General features: G+C 59.4%; 1 protein-coding gene across 1 annotated transcript; it reads right to left on the bottom strand.

The window, feature by feature from the left end:
- Window positions 1-2,454: 2,454 nt before the first annotated feature.
- On the bottom strand, window positions 2,455-16,124 carry SEMA4A (semaphorin 4A). The gene is made up of 15 exons (XM_032845039.1): window positions 15,673-16,124; window positions 15,354-15,521; window positions 13,884-14,044; window positions 12,900-12,962; window positions 12,542-12,640; window positions 12,203-12,308; window positions 11,399-11,515; window positions 11,021-11,145; window positions 10,696-10,868; window positions 9,580-9,730; window positions 6,311-6,491; window positions 4,367-4,485; window positions 4,124-4,281; window positions 3,759-3,859; window positions 2,455-3,401 (listed from the first exon to the last, which is right to left on the bottom strand). The coding sequence occupies exons 2-15, from the start codon at window positions 15,490-15,492 to the stop codon at window positions 2,809-2,811; spliced, it is 2,286 nt and encodes a 761-aa protein (XP_032700930.1). The 5' UTR covers window positions 15,493-15,521; window positions 15,673-16,124; the 3' UTR covers window positions 2,455-2,808.
- Between the last annotated feature and the right edge of the window lie 9,476 nt (window positions 16,125-25,600).

Below are 25,600 nucleotides of genomic sequence, written 5' to 3'. Positions count from 1 at the left end.
GGTCAAAGGCTACACAGAGGTCACTCAGGGCGAGCCGGACAGAGGCCGTGCTGTCACAAATGGTGAGAATCTCCGGAAGCCTCCTGTGGCCAGTGCGTAAAGCCTCATGCACGCCTCACCTGCCGGCTGTGGGGGTGGCCTGAGATGCATGCCCCCCCCACCCCTGCCCTGGGCCCACTCTCAGTGTCACATTCTTAGGGTTGGCTCTGGGCACCTCCTGAGTGAGGCAGACAGTGAGCACCAGGGAAATCCCGGGGAGGAATGACCACCAGGACTGGGGCCAGCTGGGAAGATCGAGTGGAGGCATCTAAATTGTACCTCAGAGGGGAATGAGGAAAGAGACGTTTCCAGAGTAATGTTGAGGGGAAGCATCGAAGGGCAGAGAAAGGACGCACTTCCGGACGCCTCTGGGTGGCCTGGAGGAAGATGTCTGGCGGGCTTGTCCTCGGGCTGGCTGGAGCCGGGAGAAAGCTCGCTGAGGAGACAGACGCACTTGGCAGCGAGGGTTCCATAATGCTTGAAGCAGGAGGGGCTTCCGGTACCTTCCTTCCTTCTGAGAGGTGAGGGATTGCGGCGCGGACAGGGACGTAGGCCGAGTGCAAGTTCCCAGCAGCCCCGCTGTGGCCTAGCGCCCTCCGCAGCCCCACTGCTCTTGGTCGAGAGGACCCGGGGTGGGAGGGGGTGGCTGGAGCCACAGGCTTGTCTGGCAGGTGCTTGAACAGCAGAAGCCAGGCTTGCGCTAACAGTGCTTTTGGTGACCGAGGAAGACGGAGCCATTGCGCGGGAGGGCGGGGGGAGACATTCCTAGAGAAGAAGACCCCCTCCAGAAAAGAAAAGAAGGCACAGAAAACGGGGTCTGGAGGAGAGACTTGCCCACCCGTGCTCACTGCAGCAGTGTCCGCCGTAGCCGAAAAATGCGACAACGGAGGGTCCTCCGGCGCGAGAACAGGGGAGAAGTGGCGGGACGGGTGCCCAGGGGAACAGTGCTCCCCCCCAGCGAGGAAGGAGGTCCTCCGACATGCGTGAGCCATGAGGACATCACGGGGAGTGAAAGAAGCCCGTCGCGGAAGGCCAAATACTGTGCGACTCCCCTCACAGGACACACCTCCCGTAGCCAAATTCACAGAGAGGGGACTGGTGGTTGCAGGGCCCGCAGGGGCCCGGCAAGGGGGAGATGCTGTTCGAGGGGCAGAGATCCAGCGCCACAGGAAGGCAGGTTCTGGCGGCATCACACAGCAACGGGATCGTAGGCAACACTCCGTGGCGGTCCGTGAAGGGGGTAAACCGCGTGTTCTTTGCTTTGAGCCGCGTTACAAATAAAAATGTTAAGGAAAAAGGAGAAGCCCCAGAGAAAGAGAGTCATGGGAGTGCAGTGGCCAAGTGTGAAGGTGGCAGAGAGGTCAAGGCTCCTTGGGGCTTATGAGTAGCTTCAGAGTCATCGGTACAGACAGGTGGGACAGAAAGCCAGAGCACAGGGCACCTGAGAGGGCAAGGTTGTCCCCGGGGGAGCCGTGGGTGGGCAGCCAGAAGAGGCCCTGTCTGGGTTTGGGTGAGAACAGGAAAGAGAGCCCGAGGGCGTTGGCGGGCGGGGGTGGGGAGGGCAGAGCCCTTCTTAGTTTGGACCCTGCAGGGAACAGCCAGTGCAGATGTGGGGAGGGGTAGGGGAGCGGGGAGGGGAGGAGCGGTGGAGTGCGGTCAGTGCCGGGGTCTTGGTGAGAGGAGCCCCCGGGGGAGCCCTACACAAGGTTGTTGTGGGACTGGGGAAGGGGATGCCCCAGCTGGGGGTGGCCGTAGGGTCTCTCCGTAAATTCAGTCGGCCAAGAGTGGACACCGACAGCGAACATGGGGAACGGGATTGGGGACAACGGGGACAGCGGGGACAGCAGCTGCCCAGACAGGGAATGGCGCGCGTGGGCGATGGATGAGGAAAGGGCTGCGGGGTTGGTTCTGGGTGGGCAGCCGGCGTGGCAGAAGAGGCGGTTTGCCTTTGGACAGCCCTGGCCCCACGGACCTGGCGCTGCTCCCCGCTGAGGCCCTCCGCTGCCGCCCCCTCCATCCTCTGCGGCCGCCTTCTGCTCCCAGAAAACGGCACGAGTCGTGAGCTTTGTCTTTTTAATAAAAAATAAACTGTCTGTGATAAGCGGTAGTCTGGATCCCAAAATAAAGGAAAGGGGAGCGGAGAGGGCTCAAGAGGTCAGCCAGAGTGGAGGAGGGAACAAGGCCTAGATTACCCCGTCCTTCCAGCCACGGCAGGGGCCACAGTCCGCCCTGGCTGAAACAAGAAGGAAGGTGGTCAGACCTCCAGAAGGACTTCCCAGGAGTCAGCAATGTGGCTGATAGGGGAGCAGGAGGGGCAGCTCCGGGCAGGGACCCGGAACAGCGGAGCCTTGGTGTCTGTGGCGGCGGTGGCGGCGGCCCCCCGTGGGGTCTCTGGGCAGCGGCCTGCTATGTCGTTCGTACCTCGGTGTTTATTACCACGGGGGCCTGAACAGTCCCGGGTCTCAGGGGCTCCTGGAGCAGCATGTTTCTGGAAGGTCTTGGAACGGCCGGAGATGAAGGATGGGCTCCAGGTCTTGTCTGGTCCGGGTCTGGGACGGCCCGGTAGAGAGCCCAGTGCGCGATGGAGGGACAGCCCACAGGGGTTCAGGCCGCTGTGTCCGGCCCGCTGAGGACCACCAGTGGCACAACAAGAAGGCGGTGTTTTGTGCTCCTGCCTGTCCTGGGGCTACACTGCCCCAGGTCCCCCAGGCAGCCCAGCTGGGCACCCCGCCCTACCCTACCCTACATGGCCACAGCCCTGCCCAGAGCCTAAGCCACCTCCGTGCCCAGGTGGTTGTTGTCAGCGTCCACATCGCTGGTCGAGGTCCTGCATTCCTTGGGAGGCTGGAGGTGCTGCTCCCGGCTCAGAGGGGCCTTCTCCCCTGGGGGCAGGGTCCCACAGCCCTGCACCTTGCCCCGGGCTCGGAGAGCCCCCAGCGGGGAGACAAGGAGGAGGAGGAGGGCCCCTGAAAGCACTAAGGCCAGGAGCACAGTGACTGTGAGGAAGTGGGGCCAGTAGGACCGCTGGGCAGCCGGAGCAGCCCCAACCCCAACCCTGGTCAGTGGGGCATCCACACGCTCCCGGGGGATGCCTGCCAGCTCGGGGTCCAGGGCCAGGGGCTGGTCCTGGCTGTGCACCCAGTAGGAGACCACGGGGTAAGAGAAGCCGTTCTCTGTGGCCCAGCACTGGTACAGGCCTCCTACACCGCCCTGCAGCAGCAGCACCAGGGAGCCGTTGTAGACCGCGGAAGAGGCTTCTGGGATCTCGGCCGCACCTCGAGTCCAGCGGTACGAGGCCAAAGCCGAGAGGTGGGGGCAGGGGAGCTCCAGGATGGAGTTGGGCGCAGCCTGGACTTCTTTAACTGGAGATGAAGGAAGGGGATACGGCTAAGGGCAGGGGACCAGGAGGGCAGGAAAGCTCTACGGACATCTGGACCCTGACTCCCCTCTCCACCTTCCAGTTCAGCCCCCACCCTCAAAGCTGAGCCCTCGTCTATCTCCAATCTGGACCCCAGACTAACCTTGGTTCATCTGACTCCAACTCTGACACCAAAACAGACTTCAGCCCCAATCCGGAATCCCCGCTTGGAATTCCCATCCTCCCGCCCGAAGCCAGGCCTGAAATCCTCGCCCGGTCGGGTGCTGGGCTCGCAAGCCAGCGGGTGCTTGGGGGGCAGCCGCCTGAGCCTCCCCCCACCCTCACCCAGTTCCACACTCACTGATTTGGGGACGGCTCTGGGGCTGGTGGCTCCGGCCCATGGGGCCAGTGGCACATGCCCACCCTGGATTCCCTTGCTCCGTGTCCTGTCTCCAGGACCTCCTGCGAAGGCAGAGAGCAAACCTCAGGCCTTGAAACAGACCAAAGTGGGAAGAGGATGGAGGATGAGAGGGAGGTGGGGGGTCAGGACAGAGAAGTCGCAGGTAAACCCAGGCGGCTGGGGCAGCTCCAAGACCCCTCGCTTCAACCCACCCCAGGAGGAGCCTTGGCCCCGGGAGGGAGACCCTGGGTGGGACCGTGCCCCACACGCTGGGTAAGAAGGTCCCAGTGGCCCAGCCTCCACTGCCATCCAGGATCGGCACTCACGGGATGGGGCTGGGCACCAGGCGGCAGGTTCTGGACTCGGGGTCCCAGGCACAGTGGGGGTCCCGGGCCAGGACACAGTCCACGCAACTCTCATAGATGCTGCAGTTGGCTCGGGGAATCCTCCAGATGCCCCCTGAGAAGCCTGCAAACACTGCGCCCTGGAAAAGAGAGGGACAGTGACCTCTGCAACCCCAGTAAGGACCCAGCCCCCCAGCCCCGCCTCGTCAGAAGGGCCCTTGCCACCTGCTCAGGGGCCAGCAGCAGGTTGCGGACAGGTTCCGGATCGAGGAACAGCTGGATCTCCTCCACCAGATGAGCACCGCTGTCCCCACTCACCACAGCCTTGTGGAGGGCCCCTGTGGCTGTGGAGAGACAGACGGTGGAGACTGTCACCTCTTCCACGGGCCCTCGTGCGTGGCCTCTGACTCCAGACTCCTCCAAAGGGAACCCAGCACAGCCCATCAGGCTGCTCCCTTCCATGCCGTGGGGCTGACGGGAACTCTGTTATCAACGACTTGGAACCCCTTGCCCCTCTGTCTTTCCTTTGCAAGAACCCAACCCACACCCCCAGGGACTTGGGGCCAAGGACAGCCACGTGCTTCTGCAGAAACCCCGGCAGCCGCCACCCTCAGCGGTGTGTCCCTCCTCCACAGGCCTCAGTGAGGTCGCGCTGACCGCGTCATTAGAAATCACACCCTCCCCCCCGGCTGTGGCTGGGGGTCCACCCTCCCTCCAAATCAATTTCTAATCTCAAAACACACTAGGTCCGTGACTCATGTGCTACACGCGTTGTCTGTCTCCATGAGTCCCACAGGCACCGAGCTTTCGTCTGTCCTGCTCTCTGCTAGAACCCAACAGGCGCGCAGCGGAGACAGTGGCTGGGATCGGTGCACTGGTAGCTTTCTTCCACGGAAGCTCAAGGTCATCTACCCCCACCAGGCCCTCAACACACACGCCTGGCAATCTTGCACGTTCCCCCGCTGACTCTCTCTCCTTCCTTCCACACTGACTTTTTTTTTTTTTTTAAGATTTTATTTATTTTTCAGCGACAGAGGGAGAACGAGCGAGCACAGGCAGACAGAGGCAGAGGGAGAAGCAGGCTCCCCGCCGAGCAAGGAGCCTGATGCGGGACTCGATCCCAGGACGCTGGGATCATGACCTGAGCCGAAGGCAGCCGCTTAACCAACTGAGCCACCCAGGCGTCCCGTCCACACTGACTTTTGAATGTAGCCCTTTCTCCTCACACCTCCCTGCTTTTCCACCCCTCGTCCCCAGCCCCAGACCCCATGTCCTCCTCCTGTACAGAACACCAAAACCTGCCTGTGACAGCAACCTCTGCTCCCTGCCAGACGCCCACTCCCAGCCCTACCTTCTTCTACTTCCTCACCCCATCCCAGCATGGGGGCTGCCCCCCACCTGCGTCCTGGACTCCAGCTTCCTCCTCGCTCTTCAACGTCACCTGCCAGTCACCCCTTACCCACCCACTCACTTCCTCACCGGCTGCCTCTCTCCTAGAGCCTGAGGACCTTTCCATCTTAAAAAAAAGAAACCTGGGGGCACCTGGGTGGCTCAGTGGGTTAAAGCCTCTGCCTTCAGCTTGGGTCGTGATCTCAGGGTCCTGGGATCAAGCCCCACATTAGGCTTTTTGCTCAGCAGGAAGCCTGCTTTCTCTTCTCTCTCCCTGCCTGCCTCTCTGCCTACTTGTGATCTCTATCAAGTGAATAAATAAAATCTTAAAAAAAAAAAAAGATAAAGAAAAAAAGAAGCCTGATGGCAGGAGCCCCCTCCTTCCTCCAGTCTCCCCTCCCCGCTTCCCTTCACGGCCAACTTTCTGAAGGACTGTCCCCCCGCTGGCTGCTCCCAGCCACCCGCCACCCGCCACCGGCTCACTTCTTCACAGCTCTAATGGGGCTTTGGGAGACAAACAGCTCCTGGTCCGGCCATCAAAGCCCTCTGTGCTCTGTGTCCGTCACCCCCTCCAGACTCAAAGCTCAGACAGGGTGGACACTGGGCTGTCGGGCGATCCCACCGTATCCTAGAGCCCCACGGGGCGCCAGACACATAGCAGGTGCTCAGCAAGCGTTTGTGGAATGAGAGCGGGAGTGAACGGAGTCCGCGGTTTCCCTCCGCAGCCTGAGTCACAATTCCCCGCTTGGTCGCCGCGGGACATCGGGAGCCTTTACTCACCGGTGCCCAGGTACAGGACCAGATGGCTATGCCCGTCGGCACCCTGGGCTGTCTCCACCGCAAGCCTCGTGTACTCCACACCAGACTTCACCAGCAGGGGAGTCCCCACCACCTGCTCGTCCATCAGGAAATGGTCCTTCATGAAGGTCAAGGCTTTGTCGGAGGAGGGGCCCACGGAGCACTACAAGGGGAAGTAGGAGCCTCAGGTCAGTGCTCTCTGCCCCGCAAGCTCACTGTCGCCTTCCGGCACCCCCACTGGTCCCTCTCTCAAGGCAGTCCCCATCTCAGGACCCTGGGGCTGCTGAATTCCAGGCCCTGCACACAGCACAGCATGTCACCGGTTCACGGTGCCCCCCTCCGTCAGCTGCCGCTGTGCAGATGTCACTCCCCCTCCACATGCTTCCATTTCCTCATCTGTGACGTGAGGTAAGAACATCTGTGTTTCATTCTGATGCCAGAAGGAGCACGTGCACCTACTCTCACTTCCTCCCCCTACCCCGAAAGTGGGGGGACGGGGCAGGGGGAGAGCAAAGGCAGACACAGGGTGAAAGCTGGAAGTCAAACAAACAAAGATGGCAAAAGACTGAGCAGGAAAAAAAGGAAATAATTTTCTTAAGCCAGCCCTGGGGTAGCCAAAAGGGTCTAACTTACAAGGCAGACTCTCTAAAGGTCACGAATGGCGGTAGCCACCTCTGGAAGTAGGGGTGGGGGGAGGCTGCATCAGGAGGGCAGGCTGGGGTCCCACACGCAGGGCTGGAGGGGCTGGCCCTGCAGGCCCCAGGCCCAGGACTGGAGGGTCCTTCTCTGGAGACCAGAAAGCCGAGGGTCTTTGGGCACGGCCAGCAGGCACACGTTGAAAGTAGGGGGAGAGACCAGGGGGAGACCAGTGCATGTGGGGACATGGTCCCCCAGCCCTCTGGCCCTCCAGGGCCAGCAGCCAGGCTGTCTCCCTCCAAGCACAAGGCTGGAAGAGGGCCCCAGAAAACTGGCTGCAGGTCAGAGGTAAGACCTGATGATACTGATGCGGAGGACCCCTGAGAATACCGCCTGGCCAGGCCACCTTCCGCGGGGCATCGGGGAGCCCCCGCTGGCGGTCATGTCCACGGAAGAAGCTTCTGGAGAACTTCACGGGCCCTTCTCACAGGAACAGAGAGGCCAGGGCCATCAGACCCGTGAGTTAAACCATGAACACAAAAGAGACCAAAACGAACTGATGGGAAAAAAACGAAAAGCTAAATGACCCAGAGGAAACAGACCCTCTCCCAGCAAAGAACTACCGAAGCGGTCTTACGCCCCCATGGGGCTCTGATTGGACAGAGTCTCTAGGCCCAGCCTCCAACGAGGCGCAGGAGCAACGGCAACTCCACCACAGAGACCCGGAGGCCCTGAGATCCAGATTGAGAAGAATTCCACAGGACAAGCAAATGGCAAGAGAAAAGAAGATGGTGGAATGTACAGATTAAAAGAGCCTTAAAAGAACAACAAATCCAAGGGGCGCCCAGCGGGCTCCGTCGGGATCATGTGCTGCTCTCCATCCCACGGGGCGAGTTCTAGCCTCACGCTGGGTGTAGAGATTACTTCAATAAGTAAACTTTAAAAAAAAAAAAACAAAGAGGGGCGCCTGGGTGGCTCAGTGGGTTAAGCCTCTGCCTTCAGCTCAGGTCATGATCTCAGGGTCCTGGGATCGAGTCCCACATCAGGCTCTCTGCTCAGCGGGGAGCCTGCTTCCTCCTCTCTGTCTCTCTGCCTGTCTCTCTGCCTACTTGCAATCTCTGTCTGTCAAATAGGTAAATAAAATCTTAAAAAAAGAAAGAAAGAAAGAAAAAAAAAACAGCTAATCCAAAGTTACATATCTTACTTAGATTTTGATTCAAATAAACTGTATTTTGGGGCACGTGGGGGACTCAAACGGTTAAGCGTCTGCCTTCGGCTCAGATCAGGATCCCAGGGTCCTAGGATCAAGTCCCCAGTCGGACTCCCTGCTCAACAAGGTATGGGCCCCTGTTCATGTGTGTTCTCTCTCTCTCACTCACTCCATCAAATAAATAAATAAATAAAATCTTTAAAAACAAAAGAAAAGAATTAAAAAAAAATAGAGGAAGCCATGGGTGTCAGAACCACGAGAACTTCACGGAGAGATACAAAGGAAATGCCCAGAAGGACGAGAAGGGAAATTCTAGGATGGCGGCAGTGCAGGGGGCTGGTCTGGGATGCAGCTCATGGGAACCACCTCCATGAAGGCAAACCTGTTAGAATGCCTAATGCATCTGTCTTCAGAAGAGATGCAAATTATTGAGGAAGGGTTTGGGGTAGAATTAATGATAAGAGCTTAGAAAACAAAGCAGTGAAAAGAGAAAAAGAAAAAGAAAAGAAAAGAAAAAGCAAATTAAGAAAGTAAAAGAAGAAAAAAGAAAGAAAAAGAAGAAAGATAGTTACACACCCTCGGGAAATTTTTAAATTATGCAAAAAGGAAACGTAATCAGGGCCTGCTTCCTGGCTCAGCTGTTAATGAGTCCTGATCTAAATACTGATCTAACCAAAATTACTATAAAACTCTGTTGAGAGATGAGGGCTGGGTGCAGTGGTGTCCTGGTAAAACAGTTCAGGGTTCAGGGGGCAGGCAGCCCTAATTCCCGCGGGTCTCAGGCCACCGGCATCATGTCAGCGCACATGAGCTTGGAAAGAGATGTCCCCAAACGGTTCTTGCTGGCTGCTGCAGGCCAGTGCCTACATGCCTGGGTAGGGGTGAGGGGCTTAGGGAAATCGTCACCACCCAGAATGGGATTCGATAGATCCTACTGAAACTCAAACATCAAGAAGGAGCAATAACAGTATGTTAGAGATTTGGAGATAAATACAAAAGGTATCAGCTCAGCTAAAAGAGGTTGTCCCTCTACAGAGGGAAAAGTGTAGGACGCTGCATAGGGCTGTTTTTGGTAAATGACCACGTAGATCTGTATACAACTCTGATCAAAACGCGGAAGTTAAATAAGAAAGGCAGAATCAGATGCCCAGGCAGTTCTTGGCACAGCCGGGGCTCCCTTGTCTCCTCCATGATACCCCGGGTACTTGGGGTGCACTTAGCGGCGGGGGGACTTCTCTGTGTGTAGGATGCATGGACACCTGTGGAATGCGGGCCACGGGAGCAGGTGTGTACCTGAGCAGACAGGACTGGGTAACATTTATTGGACACTGATCATGCTTCCATATGCAGGATGTGTGTGTATCAGTGGGGCGAAGGACTGCTGGGTGTGGGGGGTGGTACTCACGCTGCCTGGCCGGGGACTGATCTCGGGGACCCCGTAAGTCGTCCAGCGTGACGTCTCTTTGTTCAACTCCTTGTACTTCCCCTCAAAGACACGCTTGATGTCCTTGAGAGAGAAGGCACAGACAGCAGAGCTCCTGGTCCCACCGATCTGCCTGGGGACAACCAGAGCAGACACGGTCATCTCCTCTGCTCTACCAGCTCCAGGCCTGGCCCACCCCTGTGAGAAAGCCCTGGAGGGCAGGAGTGTGGAGGGCCCAGTTTACTGCCCCCCCCCGCCCCTGTGATAAGGGCCAGGAGAGCCCCTCACTCTGGCTCATCTTAGGATTATCCTTAAGGATAATTAACTGGGCGCAGGTCTTGGGGCGGCTCCTTCCTGTCTTGCCCAGGCTGGGCTGTACCCATTGGAGGGGCCATGGAACCAGCCCCTGATGATGAAGCTGTGATCCTTTGGGCCTCCTGGATTCTTGGTCCTCAGACAACCAACCAGAGCCTGACTATGAGACTATTTTTATTCATTCAGCCCAGGTCTGTGAAGACAGGTTTCTCTTGTTCCCTTTAGCCAGACTGTGGCACACCCCATATTCTCAGTTCCGGATGCCACGGATACCAGCCCCTGCTGACAGCAGATATCTTTGGTACCTGACATATGGTCAGCAGACACCTAAATACTGTGGGGCCAGATCACAGCAAATCAATGAACTTTTCCCAGCCTCCAAGCAATGACTACTCTTATCCTAGAAATGGTGTTTCCCTCTTTGCTCTGGCCATTAGGAAGCTCAGAGCTAAATTTGTAACCAGCTTCCCAGCACTGCGCCAGCGACAGCCATTTGTGATGTGCTCACCCTATCCCTGCCTTCTCGTCCTCCTTTTTTACTCCCATTTCATCGGTTTGACCTTATCTGGTCTCAATGTTCCCCTTCTGTTAAGCCTCCTATCCTTCTTGGAAGCGGGCAGAAAGAACCTCTCTGAGCCTAATTTTCCCACCTCCACGAAGGTCATGAGTCAGATTCCTGGGACGTAGTGCCGGGTCCATGCCTTCCTAGGTGAAGCGCATGCAGTGGACGCTCTGGGCCCCACGACACGCGTGCCGCCCCCGTGTCCCCACTGCTCTGCTCACCACTGAGAGCTGAAGGTCGCGTAGACGCGGGGCTCGACGGAGGCGGCGGCGGGCAGCAGGACAGCGTGGCGGATGACGTTGAAGGGCAGCTGCCCCGGCTGGGAGCACAGCAGCTGGGCCTTCAGGAAGGTGGTCCACTTCTTCTGCAGCAGCTTGTCCCCGCCCACGTCGTTCTAGGGCCGCGGGGGCGGAGTCAGGGACGCCTCGGCCCCGTAGCCCCGCCCCCGTCCCGCTCCCATTGGGCCCTGGGAGCTCGGCCCCGCCTCTGCCACCTCCCCAGTGGCTCCCCCGACGGCCGGCCCCGCCCCCCGCCCGGGCCCCAGACCTTGCAGACTCTGGCCACCCGCGACGTGTGGAGCTTCTCGAAGAACTCGAACTCGCTCGCCGTCTCCTCGAAGAAGAAGTACACGAAGTGCGTGGAAGGGATGGCGGCCACGAAGGAGGCGTCCGCTGCGGGGCGGGGCGGGGAGGCTTAGGACTGCGACCCCCGGGCCGGTTGTGCCGCGGGTGGCCGCCCGACGGGACGCCCCGCGGCTGGCCGGAGGTGGCGCTGGGGGCGCCTGCCACGGGGGCGGGAACTGCACCCCCTCCCCGAACAGGCCTCCTGGCACAGAGGACCGCGGAGTGCGGGAACCGCGGCTCTCGGGCTGGGTCTCCGCGCTCAGGGCAGAGCCAGACCTGGGCTGAGGGCTCGGGTCCTTACGCTGCAGCCAGCGGAGGAAATTGTCGGTCTTGAGGACGGGCTGGGGTCCCAGCGTGCGGATCAGGATGGGCTCGCTGCCCAGGAAGTTGTTCATGGTGCCAGAATAGAGCATCCCATCTAGGGGAGAGGGCGGGAGGCATCCTCGTTGGAGGATGCAGCTTCCTGGGGCGCCCACAGCCCAGCTGGTAGACCCCACTGAGCACCCTTGTTAGGGCCTCCTGCGGCAGGGTGGAGCCCCCCTCCGTCGTCCTTCTGCGTGCTGGCCTTGTCCAGCCCTTCCCTGCCTGCTCCCTTGCGTGCCCAGCTGAACCCCCTACCAGAAAGGATCCCTCTTTCCTCCCCAGAGTTGGCGGAGCTTTCTGCTTCCACGCCTTGGTCCCACTCTTCTCCTTCTGGAACATCTTCCCAGTGCGTCTACCCCAGCTTCTGAGGTCCCACTAAAAACCAAAGGCCACCTCCTCCAAGAAGCCAGGGTGGGGAGCCTGTTGTGGTTTGTGTATGGGAGGGCGCAGACAGTGAGGTCTCTATAATCTATGGACAAGTGGCTGAGCCTCAGGCCTCTTCTCTGCCCAAGACCCTTCCCAGGCCCCCCCCGCCGCCTATGTGAACGAACCTCTCTCTGCCTCTCCCCCCACCTCCTTTGCGGTTGGGGAGCTGGTGGTTGGGGTGCTGAGTGCCCCTCCAATCTAGTGCTCTGAGGCTCCTGGCTTCCCCTCCCTCTGTCCCCTGCCTTTCAGGAAACTGTCAGCTTCCATATTTCACAGAATGACCCGGGAAAGCCCCTACTGGGAACCTGATACTCACCTGTCAAGACAGCGGTGTGCTTATGGGCAGGATCAAAGGGGCTCTGGCCTTTCCCCTCCACAACCTTGTCCTCGGAGATGGGCAACAGTTCGGAATCTCGGAGTTCCTAAAGGGGGGGAGAGGCTGGGGGCCAGAACGCCAGAGTCTCATGTCTGGGAAATGAGGGGCGTGTGGAAGGGAGAGGGATGTGGAGGGGAACTGGGGCCAAGAAGCTCACAAGGGTCCCGCATCCAGAAGAGCAGAGTTTTCCAGAGCAGGGGGGGGGTTTGCGGGGGCAGGGGCGGGGTGTAGGTGTGAGAAGGGATGCTCAGGTCTGGGCACTGGTGCCCCGTAACTCACAATGAAGGTACAAGCAGGGCTGAAGGCAAAGGTACCGCAGGTGTACAGATGGGTGGCGTTGAAAGAGACCAGGACACGGATAAAGTTGAAGCACTGTGTCTGGGGAGACAGAGAATCCGGATGTCTGGCCACTTGCCCCACACGCTTGGGCCCCACGGGCTGCCCCCCCACTTCCTGGTGGGGAGAGGGCCCAGAATTGCGGGGGGGGGGTCCCTGGACATCTTCACAGAACGTGATTCAGGCGATCGCCTAGGAAAGAAGTCTCCTCCACTGCCTGCCCAACCAGATGTCATCCAGTGATGCTCTGGGGACTCGGGGGTTCCCCATCCAGTGTCCCTACACCCCCACCTCCACTCACCTCATTGCTCTTCTTCTTAAAGGCGCACTCACTCTTTTTCCGGTCACTGGCCGGCCAGGGGATCTGCAGCGGTAGGGGTCAGGAGGGAGAGGACAGTGAGGTCTTCTGCTCTAGCTTTGACCCGCTGTCCTCTCCTCGGGTCCGCTTTGAATCTACCAGCACGCACTGTGGTCAGTGCACACTGATGAGCTATAATAACACCAGCCCTTGACCTTGGCTATTGCCCGAAGGATGCCGGTGTTCAGGAGGGTGCGGCTCTACTGGAGAACCCAGCCTGTGGAATGAGACCCGAGTTTGAATCCAGGCTCAGCCACTCCCTGGGTGAGGGGTCCTAGTCCATTGCACAGGCTTCCGGAGGGCACAACCAGGGTCATATGGAAAGTACCCAATACCCAGCAGGCTAGGCAGAGCGGCAGTCGACAAACCACACGTTTCCTGGGGAACTTGTTTAAAATGTCAGTTCCTAGCTCACACCTCAGAGAATCTGCATTTTCAACCAGCATCCCGTACGCACAGGTGGCCCAGAGACCACAGCCTGAGAGACGCATCGAGGGAGACAAGGGAGACGCTCAGAGACCCTCAGCTCCGTCCCTCCTTCCTTCCCCCTGTCCTCCTCACAGTGTTCCCGGCAGGAGGGTGACTATGACTTCACACGGAAGCTTTGGGGATTTCTGCCGGCGGGTGGACATCGTACTATTGATAGAACTCCAGTCCACGCTTCCTTCAGTGTCAATGATTTCCATATCAGCCATTTTAGCAATTAATGTTATTTGGCCAGGGTGCATGGTACTAGCAAGCAGTGAGGCCACCGTGGTGTTTCTTATCTGCTCTGCAGACCAGATACCTGCGTCGGGAATGGCTAAGCGCCAGGGGTTAGAGTGGACAGCGCTTGCGCAGTGAGTCATGCGTGGGCAGTCCAGGCCCCCAGCAGCTGCCCGTACCCCCACGCACCAGGCCAGCACCCTTCATCCCCGGCCTCCTCACCATGTTCTTCAGCTTGGGCATCCCTGGGTCCTGGATATCCAAGGCCAGAATGGCCTCTCGAGCCCCCACATAGAGAGTGCCTCCGTCATCGCTCAGGAGCAGGGTGTCGAAATCCCGGAGGCCCTTCTGGTGGAAGAGGCTGAGATCCCTGCGTCCCTCCCCTGTTGGGAAGTGATGAGAAGGGGTGAATGATGAGGGGTGGCTGGGCAGGCAGATGATTCCTGAGCTCAAGGTGGGGGGGTGGGGAGAAGGGTTGGCAGAATGTGCTTCCCGGGCCTTGGAAGCTGGACCTGCTCTCCATCAGCGGCTCCCCTTGTTGAGCCCATAGGGGAGAGAAGAGGCTGCCAGAGACAGGCTAATGACAATCTGGGACTGGGGGAAGGTGGCTGCACCCAAGAGATTGACAAAGGGACAGGAAATCGAGCAAGGCACATGGACATTCTTCCAGGGCTGGCGGGCGCTGGGGGCAGGGTAAGGATGCCCTGATCCTCCCCAGGGAGGAGCAGGGGGAGCAGAAGGCAGAGGGACAGACAAGAAGATACTGTGAGCCACATGGGATGGTGTGTCGGGGTAGCTGTGGGTTGTAGGGTCACACTTGCCAACCCCCCTTCCTCTCCTCTAGCAGGAAACTTCAGCCACTAGAATCACAGCCAGAGGCTGAGCAGAAGGGACCATATGTCTTCAGAGGCCCCTGTTGGCATGGTTGGATGTCACCTGGGCGGGGGAAGCAAGCTGGTTCCAGGAAGGGCATCCTTCCTGGACCTTCTCCCTGGAAGTGGGAGGAACATGGGCCCCCACAGCCTCAGCAAGACACCAGCCAACAGGGGCACCTGGGTGGCTCAGTGGGTTAAAGCCTCTGCCTTCAGCTCAGGTCATGATCCCAGGGTCCTGGGTTCTCTGCTCAGCGGGGAGCCTGCTTCCTCCTCCCTCTCTGCCTGCCTCTCTGCCTGCTTGTGATCTCTCTCTCTCTCTCTGTCAAATAAATAAAATCTTAAAAAAAAGAAAGAAAGAAAGAAAAAGAAACCAGCCGATAGCGTCCCAGGGCCTGGACCCCAGCAGGCCGCCCTGATTCTCTTATTCCTGGGGTCCACGGCACTGGACACGGCGTGGTCCAGCATGGTCTGTGTGGTGGTCACGTGCCTGCCATGTCCTGGGCTGCCAGGTCCACGGATAACCTTCTAGCATGGGCCTTGGTTTGGGGGGGGTGTGAAAGCGGTTAGGGTCTGAAGTGCCCAGCTTGAGGACCAGGCCCGGTGAGGACGGAAGGAAAAACCACCTCCTCCGAGAGGTGCCCCGGTCCCTCCTGTCCCTCAGTCTTTCGCCATACGGTTTCTTCACTCCTTCCTCAGTCTCTGGCGCTGTGAGACCACAATCTCCCCTCCTCACCCTGTCCCTTGCCTCCCCCTCTCCCTTGGTCTCTGTCCTCCTCTGCCCCTCCAGTTCAGCCCCATCCGGCCCTCAGACACTTACCTGCGTGGTACGTGATCCTGGGCAAGGGCTCCTGCCCTCCGCCCCCTGCGGTCAGCGGTAGCGGCACAGCCAGGAACAGCTGGGAGAGGAGAAGGCCCAGGAGGCTCCAGGGGTCCCGGCCCGGGGCTGGGAGGGCCATGCTCAGCGTGAAGCTGTCACCAGATGGCTCTGGGGAAACAGGCGCCCGGGCACTCAGCGTGAGCCATCCTTACCACATCCCCCCCTGGGGACCAATGGGAGAGCCCCAGGCAGCAGAAGTGGGGGGTGGGGGTGCCGGGGAGGATACAGCTTCCTTTGCAGGGTGCCCGCAGAGTCTCACTTCCATCACCCACAGGCGCCCGCCCGCTGCCTCGCGCTGCCCTTTGGGTCCAAGTCCTGCCGTCAGGCCGTCGTCCTGACCTCCGGCCACCACTGGCCCCGCTCTGTCTTTGCTCTCCTTACTCTCAGGAAGTCCTTCTTGCTGTCTCCTCCTTTCCTTCCCTTCCCCATAGTCCAGACCCCAAAGCCCTGCCTGGCCCCCGGAAGGGGAGGTTCTGGAGAGCAGATTCCCACACTTAAAATAGAGGTGAATCGGACGGGTCTCTCCCCGCGCTTTCAGATCAGCGCATACCCTGGGGCTGCGCCTTCACCCCTGGCCTCGGATGACCCGGGCGGGCCTGCTCTGACCTCTCCCCTCGGCCCAGCCAGGCGCGGGTCTGCAGGTGTTTGATGCGCAGACCTACCTGGCCCTCTCCTTGCAGGGAGGTGATGAGGAGCCCAGCAGGCTCCGGGCACTGCCGGAGCATCCGCAGCCGACCCTCTCCCTGGAGTCTGTCTCCCCGGGTCGCTGCATCTGTGTCCCCAGGATGGTCCACCCCCAGCCACCCGCCCCTTCCTGCATACCCTTGAGCTAGCCATAGCGCAGAAACCCGGGTGACCCGGACTCTGGGGTGGAGGGGCTCCCCAGGCCCTGGAGGCAGGGGACAGAGGCCTTAGCCCGGCTGGGCCGGGAGCGCAGCCGTCCAGGTGCCCATAGTGCCGGAGCCAGCCCTGGGAGTTCTGGAAAACCAGAATTTCCACCTCTCGAGTCCTGACAGATCCCTGGCTTGGGCTTGAGCGGAAGTGGGGTGGGGGTGGGGCAGGCAAAGAAAGGAGACTCGTCTCTGTCGCCCCTCCTCTCTCTCCCTGTCCATCCAGAAAGCTGAAAAGGCCAGAAAGTTTCTGGGTCATGTCAGCCACCCCTCTGCCCTCTGTAATGCCACATCCCATCTGACCAGACCAGGACTGACTTCTCTTGCTCGAGCCCTCCCAGCTGGGAGCCATGACCCGGGCTTCGCTGTTCCTCTTTCGGCTCGCCCACAAGATGAGGTCTCCTCCTGGCTGGGGGCCTGGACGGGCCTGCAGCTGGCTGACCCCCAGATCCCCACTTCCAGCTGAGCCTCCGGCTCTTACCCGCAGCTGTGCCGACCCAGTCCCTCTGCAGCCTGGTCTCCGTCCCCTTTGGGGCAGCACAGGCTGGGTGGCCCAGAGCATGTCCCGTCTGCAGTCACATCTCTGGGACACACTGCTGGGGCGCCCAACCCCCCCATAGCTCACCTGCCCCTGGAGGCCCCCGGGGGAGCCTCATAACGCAGAGTTAATGACACATCTCGCACCAAGGGCTCACAGCCTATGAAGTGGGGAGTTTCCGGCCTGCTCAGCCCGAGGCTGGCTGGCTGCTGGGTTAAGAGCACGGCCATCCCTGGGCTGACCTGACTCCGACCCGCGACCCAACTCCTTCTCAGACGCCCGTTCCTCGGGCGGAGAGTCCTTCCTGTCCTGCCAGCCCTCTGGCCACAACACAGCCCAGGTCACTCCCTAGAATTTCCTCTTGGGCACCCCAGCCCTCTTTCCTTGTCCCTCTGCTCCCATTTCTCTTCCATTCTCCTCGGGGTTGGTCTCAGCCAGGCCCCTCCAGACAACTGTCACAGAGGTTGGTGGCCAGGTCCTTGCGAGAAGCTGGGGAAGGGGCAGCAAGCCACTAGAGAAAGTCTTTCAGACTCCCAGGACCCTGGAAAACTCCCACCTGGACCCCACCTTCTGTGCCTCCCCACCTCCCAGCCCAGATTGGGACCTGCCCTGGCCCTGGGCCTCTCTGCTCCAGCCGATTTGGCTTATCTGGGTCACAGGGAGGAGTTCTGGTGGGGGCAGGTGGGGGAGGTGGGGGAAGCAGCTCCAGCCCACGCTCTCAGCCCGACGCCCTGCTCCTGCCTCTGGAAGTGTTTGATTCAACACACTGGGCTTAGCTCCTTCTTCCCCAGGGACCCAGGAATTTTCCTTCTGGCCCGGGGCGGTCTTTCCCAGCCCCTCCAGCCAACACAAATAGTTTGTGCTATTGAGCTCTGGTCTGCTGAGAACTTCTGCAGCCGGCTACCATGGCAGTCCCATTTCCCAGGTGAGGCAAGTGAGGCTCGGGGAGGCTCCCCAGGGAGAAGCCAAGTTAGACTCAGATCTGAATCCGTAGGCCACCCACCCAGTGTCTGGGGAGCACTTACTCCCGCTGTCCTCCCTTAGCTCAGAGCCACTTGGGCGGGGAAGACAGCTGGGAGGGTGCGTGCAGCCTGCTCAGGCTCTCCTGGCTGAGAGCGCGTATCTCAGGGGACTCCCAACGCAAGAGGGAACAGAAACTTCTCTGGCCGGCAGGAGCCCCACACCCAGGAGGGCCATCAAGGTCGCAGGAAGACCCAGACCAGGAGGAAGGGCACTGCACCCCGCCCCGCCACTGCCCCTCTTGCATGGGAGGCCTGGAGTCAGACTCCACAGCGCACCAACGCCCGCTGTAGCTGGGGAGCCCCCCATCCGCCGGGGTCAAGGGCACGTGGCCTGGGCGGTCGCAGGAGCCCGCATTCAGAAGGGCCAGGTCTGCGGCTCTCCGGGGGCCTCCTGAAGGCGGCTGATGGTTTCTGATGGGGACCGCCTCACGTCTCCCTCTGCACCAGGCCGGCAGGCATCGTAGCAAGTCCTGCCCACAGCCTCGAGCTCCCCGCCGGCAGGGCCCCACCTCCCTCCTGCCTGTCCCAGTGAAGAAACCAGGGCCCAGCAGGGGAAGTCTTGGGAGGGTTGTGCAGGTGAGGGGTGGCAAGAAGGGGTCAGGTGTTCAGGGACAAGGCCTGAGGGGCTGTGATGTTGCATAGCCCCAATGAGGGGGGGGGTCCTCTGGCTCCTCTCTCCCCAGCCTGGGCACCCCCCAGTAGCAGCAATGCTGAGTTCAGCCGTGTCCCCCACCCCAGGGTCCACCTCCTCTGGGGACTCCTCCCCCACGGTCCCTCGGTCACATCAAACAGCAGACCCTTCCTGCCAAGCTTTCTGGCCCAGGGTGGAGATCTAGCTGTGGGGATTAGAGGTGGGAGGGGAGATGGAGGTGTCATTCTCCACCCTACCCTGTGCTCACCTCTGCACCCCTACTCCATGCTCACCCCCCCGACCCCTACCCCACGCTCACCCCACCACACCCCTACCCTGTGTTCATCCCCTTGGACCCCTATCCTGTACTCACCTTCCCTGGACCCCTACCCCATGTTCACCTCCCCTGCATCTTTACCCCATGGTCATCCCTCGTACCCCTACCTTCTGTTCACGCCCTGCACCTCTACCCCATACTCACCCCTGTATACGCCTACCCTGTGCTCACCCCCCCACACCCCTACCCTGTGCTCACCCCCCGCACCCCTACCCTGTGCTCACCCCCCGCACCCCTACCCTGTGCTTACCCCCTGCACCCCTACCCTGTGCTCACCCCCCCGCACCCCTACCCTCCTCCCCTCCCCATCCTGCGCTCACCAGAGAACTCTGGGGCACTTTGTCTCTTCAGTGCCCCAGGGCACATGGATACCTCACTGAGAGGGGCTCCAGGAGTGGGGAGAAAGGCTTTGCCAATGACCCAGCAGGTCCAATGTCCCCTAGCCCCTCTCCCTTCCAGCCTCAGGGGCAGCCCCAGAAGAGCCCAATCGTGGGGAACACCAGCCTCCTGGCTCCCCTTCCTCCGTCCCACCTGCCCTGTCCCTTGTTGCCCTCTTTTTATGATCACAGCCCAGTCAAGTCAACTTATGCAGAACAGCCTACTGTGTGTCAGGCACTAGGGATGCTCCCGGCTTCCGCTCCCCCAGCCTCCCCTGCCTCTTCCCGCCCACACTGTCTCTCAGCCTTCCTGCCACCCGCCCAGCCCGACCCTCCTAAGCCTTTACCCCGGGGCCTCCTAGGCTTCCTCCTCCAATCTGACTGTGCTGGAAGGCTGAGCAGCGTAGCGCACACAATGGCCCGACCCCTCTGTCTGCCCCCTCCTCAGGGCAGAGCCAGCATCAGACAATGGCCCGCCCCCTCCCTTCAGTTCTCCCGCTTCCTTACCTGGAGCTGGGGGATGCACCGTGCTTCCCTCCCCCTGGAATGCCCGGCAGTTCCTGTCTCCCAGTGCCTCCGTCCCTGCCACGCCCCCGCCCCCCATCCTCAACCCCATCCCGCTTCACTGGTCCTCAGTCACCATGGCGACCGCATCTCTAAGTGGGAGGGACTAGAATCTCCCCATATTCTTCCTCCTCCTACCCGTGTCCCCCTGCGCCCCACCTTCTGCGGCTCACGGATCCACATGTGTGGGGGAGGCGGGGCTCCAGCTGTGGGGGGTAGGCAGGAGGGGACCACTAGCCCCTGGGGGGGGCCTTGCTCAGCTCCTTCTCCCCCTGTCCAGCAGGCATCACCTCACAGATGTCCCCCAGCTGGGTTCAGGGGTCATGTGGTGCCAAATTCTTTCCTGTGGTCAGTTTCTCTGGGTTTAGCTCTTCTCTGGGAACTGCATCTATGTAGGAGGGGGTCCCAGCCAGCTGCCAGCCAGCTCGACCCCATGCAAACGGAGTTTGCCAAGGAGGAGGCAAGTGAACACACAGATATCTGGGCAAATTAGCTGAGAGGCTGGGTCTCAGAAGCCCTCTTCTGTTCTTAGTATCCCGAGTCCCCCGGGAAGGGGTCCACCGCCACGCTCAGGTTGGTGCCACAGCCTTCTTTGGCCAGCCCCCTGAGACCTGTCAGGGGGAGAAGGGCGATGCTATAAGATGAAGGAGGGCAGACTCCTGCAGAAGGGGCTTTCTAAAGTCTAGACCAGATGCGGATAAAACAGAGACAAGCCTGAGCTGGAGTCTTTCCCACCTCTGAAGGGGCGAGCAGGGTTCTGGCTGGAAGCTTTGAACCTGGGCCTGTGTCTGCTCCCGGCCCCGGAACTGAGTACCCCTGTACCCCGCCCTGCTCTCCTGTCCCCCCTGGACCTAAGCTTCCTCACTGGTAACAGGAGCAGTTGACAACGCTCCTTCGGGGCTGGCCTCTCTGGGCCTGGGGGAGGACCATAAAGCAGGCACCAGGGGGCCAGGGAGCCGGAGCCCTGGGTCCCAGGCTGGGCTGCCTCAGACTGGCTGTGCGACCCCGGGCAGCGTTCTTGCTCTCTCTGATTCACATAGGTGAGATGATGGCTTTCCAGCCTACGTGGGAGCAGTTTGGCTCATTTCTAGACTTTATAGTGTTTCTAAGAAGAAGGAAGTGAGTGTGCTGGTGCCGGCCCCAGGCCGGGCTTTCAGAGGCCAAGTCTGGCTCCCACTCGGGACTGGGTTCGGGTGGTGAATGAGCGTTTCCGTCTGGGGAGGGGCCGCTTGGGCCGGGCTTGTGCTGAAAGCAGAAGTGGACTCTGAGCCAAGCTCCATCACTGCCCCCCACGGTCCCTTTCCCGCTGCTGGCGGCCCCTTGGCCTTGGGGCCTCAGAGAGTGCCCACTTGTCCAGGCTCTTCTGCCCCTGGATGGGGCGCATGGGAGCGGGGGAAGGCGTGACTGGAAATCAAGGTGGCGGGGTCGAGGCAGCTGAGCTAGTGGCGCAAGAGGAAGGAAGAGGTCGGACTGCAGAAGGACTTCCTGCCTGGGAGTGTCCCTGGGTCTTTCCCCCAGCTCCTTCCCCTCTAGGGGAACTGGGTGCCATTCCCGGAACAGAATCTTAAGGGCCACATTTCTGAACTACTCCAAGGAAGCAGAGTGGAGGGAGGCTGCCAGCCTCCCCTGCCTTACTTCACCCCCACGCAGGTGGGCTTCGGGGAGCCTCTCCTGGCCTTGAATCAGAATTCCAGGAAGGAGCTAGGCTGTCCCGGTGATGCAGCGGGGACGTAGTCTCGGGCTGTGGTTGGAACTGTCCTGGGGCGAGCTGGACACCCAGTGCCTTGTGTCCTCTTCTTCCAGGTGGAGAAGGAGGGAGAAGCTCTCCACAGCCTAATCCCCATCTCTCCTGCTAACGTACGCACCGTTCCATGTCCTCTGGCTTGCCTAGCCTCAGTTTCCCCACCTGTGGGAAGATGGGGGTGCCAGGGTCCCACATCTTTAATTGCAGGAGGGACAAATGGCTGATGGAGTTTATCCCAGGAGGGTCCCAGGAAAATGAGATGGGGGAGAGGAGGGTGAGGAGACACAGGGATCCTGCCCCCCAGGCTCTGCCCCTCAAGACCCCCGGAGCTGCCCTACCCCCAGCCTGAGGCCGGAGGACCCCCCGGAAGGATCCCCTATGTTATCCACTGAAGTTGGCACAGATACTCTGTGCCCAGAGTCCTAGGAAACTGGCATCCCACCCTCCCATCCCCTCCCCCGGGGACCACGGTCCCCCTTCCCCACCACTGTCCAGCCTTACCCCCAGCCCAGCAGTGGAGACCCTAACCCTGGGCGTCCAAGACTTCCAGCAGAGTCTGTATGGGGCAGGGGCGGAGCAGAGGCGGGCATGGCAGGGGGAGGGGGTGGGGGCCCTGCCAGCCCCCTCCAGTGCCCCAGTTCCCAGGCAGCTCTTAAAGGGACCAAGACAAATTAGCTAGGGACAGCGTCAGGGGATGGCAGTGGAGGAAAGTGGGTGGTGAGGAGAAGATTAGATTTGCACAGGGGGAGGGCAGGAGGGCCAGACTGGGGGCCTGGGGGCCTGGGGGCCTGATGTTCCCTCTCTTGCTCCTGAAGCCCTCAGACTCATCGGTTGAACCTTTCCCTCATGCTGTGGGACCCCCATGTTGGGCACCCGGCTTCCGGCTACACCTTCTCGGATCCTGGCCCCCATTCCCCTTGGCCCCTGCCCACTTCCTCCCCTCCCCCATATTCGTGCCGCCTCGGTCTTCCGCCAGAGCTGCCAGCTGGCACTGACTGGTACTAAGCACGGAGAACCAGCGCAAGGATTGTGAGGGCCTGCAGCCTGGCCCCAGAGGGGGAGGGGAGGACAGTCCCCCCCAAGGTCACTCCAGGGGCCGGGGGCGGGGAGCACCTTCCCCTCCAGATCCCTCTCCAGCCGTGCTCCTTGGCGACAGGATAAGGGCATGTGGCGCTGGGGCTGCAGGGAGGCAGGGTCCGGCTCACCCCCTCCCGGTGCTGGCCTGTGAGCTGGTGAGGGCGGGGGCACGGAAAAGGCAGAGGCCTGAGCGGGTTACTTGTGGCCACAGAGGGGCCCGGGCAGCTGAGGGAAACAGGCAGATAAGGAGAGGACAAAGATATGAAGGGGGAAAGACCTCAAACAGGGAGCCCACAGGAAGCGTGGGCTCTTCTCTCTCGGGCTCAAACCCGCCGGCTCCCCAGTGCCCACAGTGCCAACGTGAAGTCCCCATGGAGTCCCTGCGGGTTCCAGAAGTCTTGACTCCAGACCTCCCGGACCCAGCGTTTCCTCGAGTTTCAGTTTCTACCTGCAGTGGGACTTCCTCTCATTTCCACTAGATAGAATTTCTCTCTCTGTTTTTTTAAATTTTGTTTATTTATTTGAGAGAGAGCACAAGGTGGGGGGAGTGGCAGAGGGAGAGGGAGAAGCAGGCTCCCCGCTGAGCAGAGAGCCCGATGCGGGGCTCAGTCCCAGGACCCTGAGATCATGACCTTAACTGAAGGCAGAGGCTTAACCCACTGAGCCACCCAGGCACCCCGTGCTCATGAATTTAAAGTCAGGCTAGTGGGGCGCCTGGGTGAATCACTCACTTAAGCACCTGACTTCCTTTTTAAAAAAATTTTATTAACATATAATGTATTATTTGTCCCAGGGGTAGAGGTCTGTGAATCGCCAGGTTTACACACTTCACAGCACTCACCATAGCACATACCCTCCCCAATGTCCATCACCCCACCCCCCTCTCCATACTCCCCCTCCCCCCAGCAACTCTCAGTTTGTTTTGTGGCATTAAGAGTGTCTTACGGTTTGTCTCCCTCCCGATTCATCTTATTTCATTTTTTCCTTCCTGACCCCTCAAACCCCCCACTCTGCCTCTCAACTTCCTCATATCAGGGAGATCATATGATAATTGTCTTTCTCTGATTGACTTATTTCACTCAGCGTAATACCCTCTTGTTCCATCCACGTCACTGCAAATGGCAAGATTTCATTTCTTTTGATGGCTGCATAGTATTCCATTGTGTATATATACCACATCTTCTTTATCCATTCATCTGTTGATGGACATCTAGGTTCTTTCCATAGTTTGGCTATTGTGGACATTGCTGCTATGAACATTCGGGTGCACGTGCCCCTTCGGATCACTGCGTTTCTATCTTTAAGGCACCTGACTTTTGCTCAGATCCTGATCTCAGGGTTTGGGATCAAGCCCCTGGGATTGCCACACTCAGCGGGGAGTCACCTTGTCCCTCTGCCCCTCCCCCCCGCTCCTGCTCTCTCTCTCTCTCTGTCTCTTTCAAATAAATAAATAAATCTTTGGGGCGCCTGGGTGGCTCAGTGGGTTAAGCCTCTGCCTTCAGCTCAGGTCATGATCTCAGGGTCCTGGGACTGAGCCCCGCATCGGGCTCTCTGCTCAGCAGGGAGCCTGCTTCCTCCTCTCTCTCTGCCTGCCTCTCTGCCTGCTTGTGATCTCTGTCTGTCAAATAAATAAAATCTAATAAATAAATAAGGGGCGCCTCGGTGGCTCAGTGGGTTCAGCGACTGCCTTCAGCTCAGATCATGATCCCAGAGTTCCAAGATCGAGTCCCACATCGGACTCCCAGCTCCACGGGGAGTCTGCTTCTCCCTCTGACCTTCTCCCTTCTCATGCTCTCTCTCACTCTCTGTCTCTCAAATAAATAAAATCTTAAAAAAAAAAAAATGAAGTCAGACTAATCAGCAGAGGACTCACCGAAACTCCATCATAAGAAATTACCTGAAACACTCAAAGAAAAGGCATTCTCTGCTGCATTATTTATAACCAGAGACACCAGAACAAGCCTAAATATCCAGAGACGATTGGTGAAATGAGGTGTTATATATACACTTAGCCATTTTTAAAGTACTTTTATATAATAAATGTCCTTTATCAAATATTTGCAAAGCATATAGCTTAATAGCTAAAGAGAGAGCGCTTTTTCCCCTAATCTTAAGAACCTATATGAAAATGATAATCTTCCCAATAAAAACATGAGCAAAATATGGAAACATTACTCATTCCAGAAGAAATGCAAAAAGCCCTTATACGTGAGTGAAAAAACAACTCAACTTCTTTTCAAGGAGATGCAATTCCGAAGAACAATGAAATGTAATTGTTTTCCTATCAAGTTGGCAGAGACTAAAACTGGTAGAAATTTTGGCGTGGGGAGGAGCTTGGGGAACAGTGAGCTCGGCGGCAGGTGGGAACGGGAAGGGTCGGGCTTCTCTGGAGGATGCTCCGCCGTGATACCAACAGCCCTGATCGCGCCCCGCCACACACTTCCCGGGTCTCTGCTAGTCCCGACCCCACAGTTACCCCGTGGAAATGCCCAGAGACGTCAGCAAGGAGGTCGGCTCCGGGCGCGTCCTTCTGGGAGGCCCCGCGCGGTGCGAGCACGCGCGCGCATTTGAACGTCGGAAACAACCCAACGTGCTGGACGCCCGAGCCACGTGGACGGCGGGGGTCGTGCGGCAGCGGGAGTGCAGACGAGGCCGGGCTTTCCTGCCCCTCCTGCGCGCGCGGGAAGGCCGGTGCCACCCGCTCGAACCAACCGCTAGAAGGATCCGTGTCGTCACGGGTCATGTTTACGAGCTGAGAAGCAGCACGGGAAGGTGCTCGTGCGTGTTCACTGAGAATCGAGATTGAGACCCTCGTGAGAGCCTGACCGCGGCCGCGCGTGTCCGGGGACATCTAGAAAGAAACCCAACGGTGCCTGCCCAGGGGGGGTTGAAAAGGGATGATTTTTCCCTCTTTCTATTTACCCCCGTTCTCAGTTTTAACAGAGCGTTACAACTGGACACAAAACATTCTCTTCAACAGTCTCTTCGGCGGGCCAGGGGGGCGCGC

This window comes from Lontra canadensis, unplaced genomic scaffold (assembly GCF_010015895.1).
Source record: "Lontra canadensis isolate GAN:19392208 unplaced genomic scaffold, GSC_riverotter_1.0 scaffold160, whole genome shotgun sequence".
NCBI lineage: Eukaryota > Metazoa > Chordata > Mammalia > Carnivora > Mustelidae > Lontra > Lontra canadensis.
Note: the sequence above shows the minus strand (reverse complement) of the source record. Positions and strands in the feature narration are given on the sequence as shown.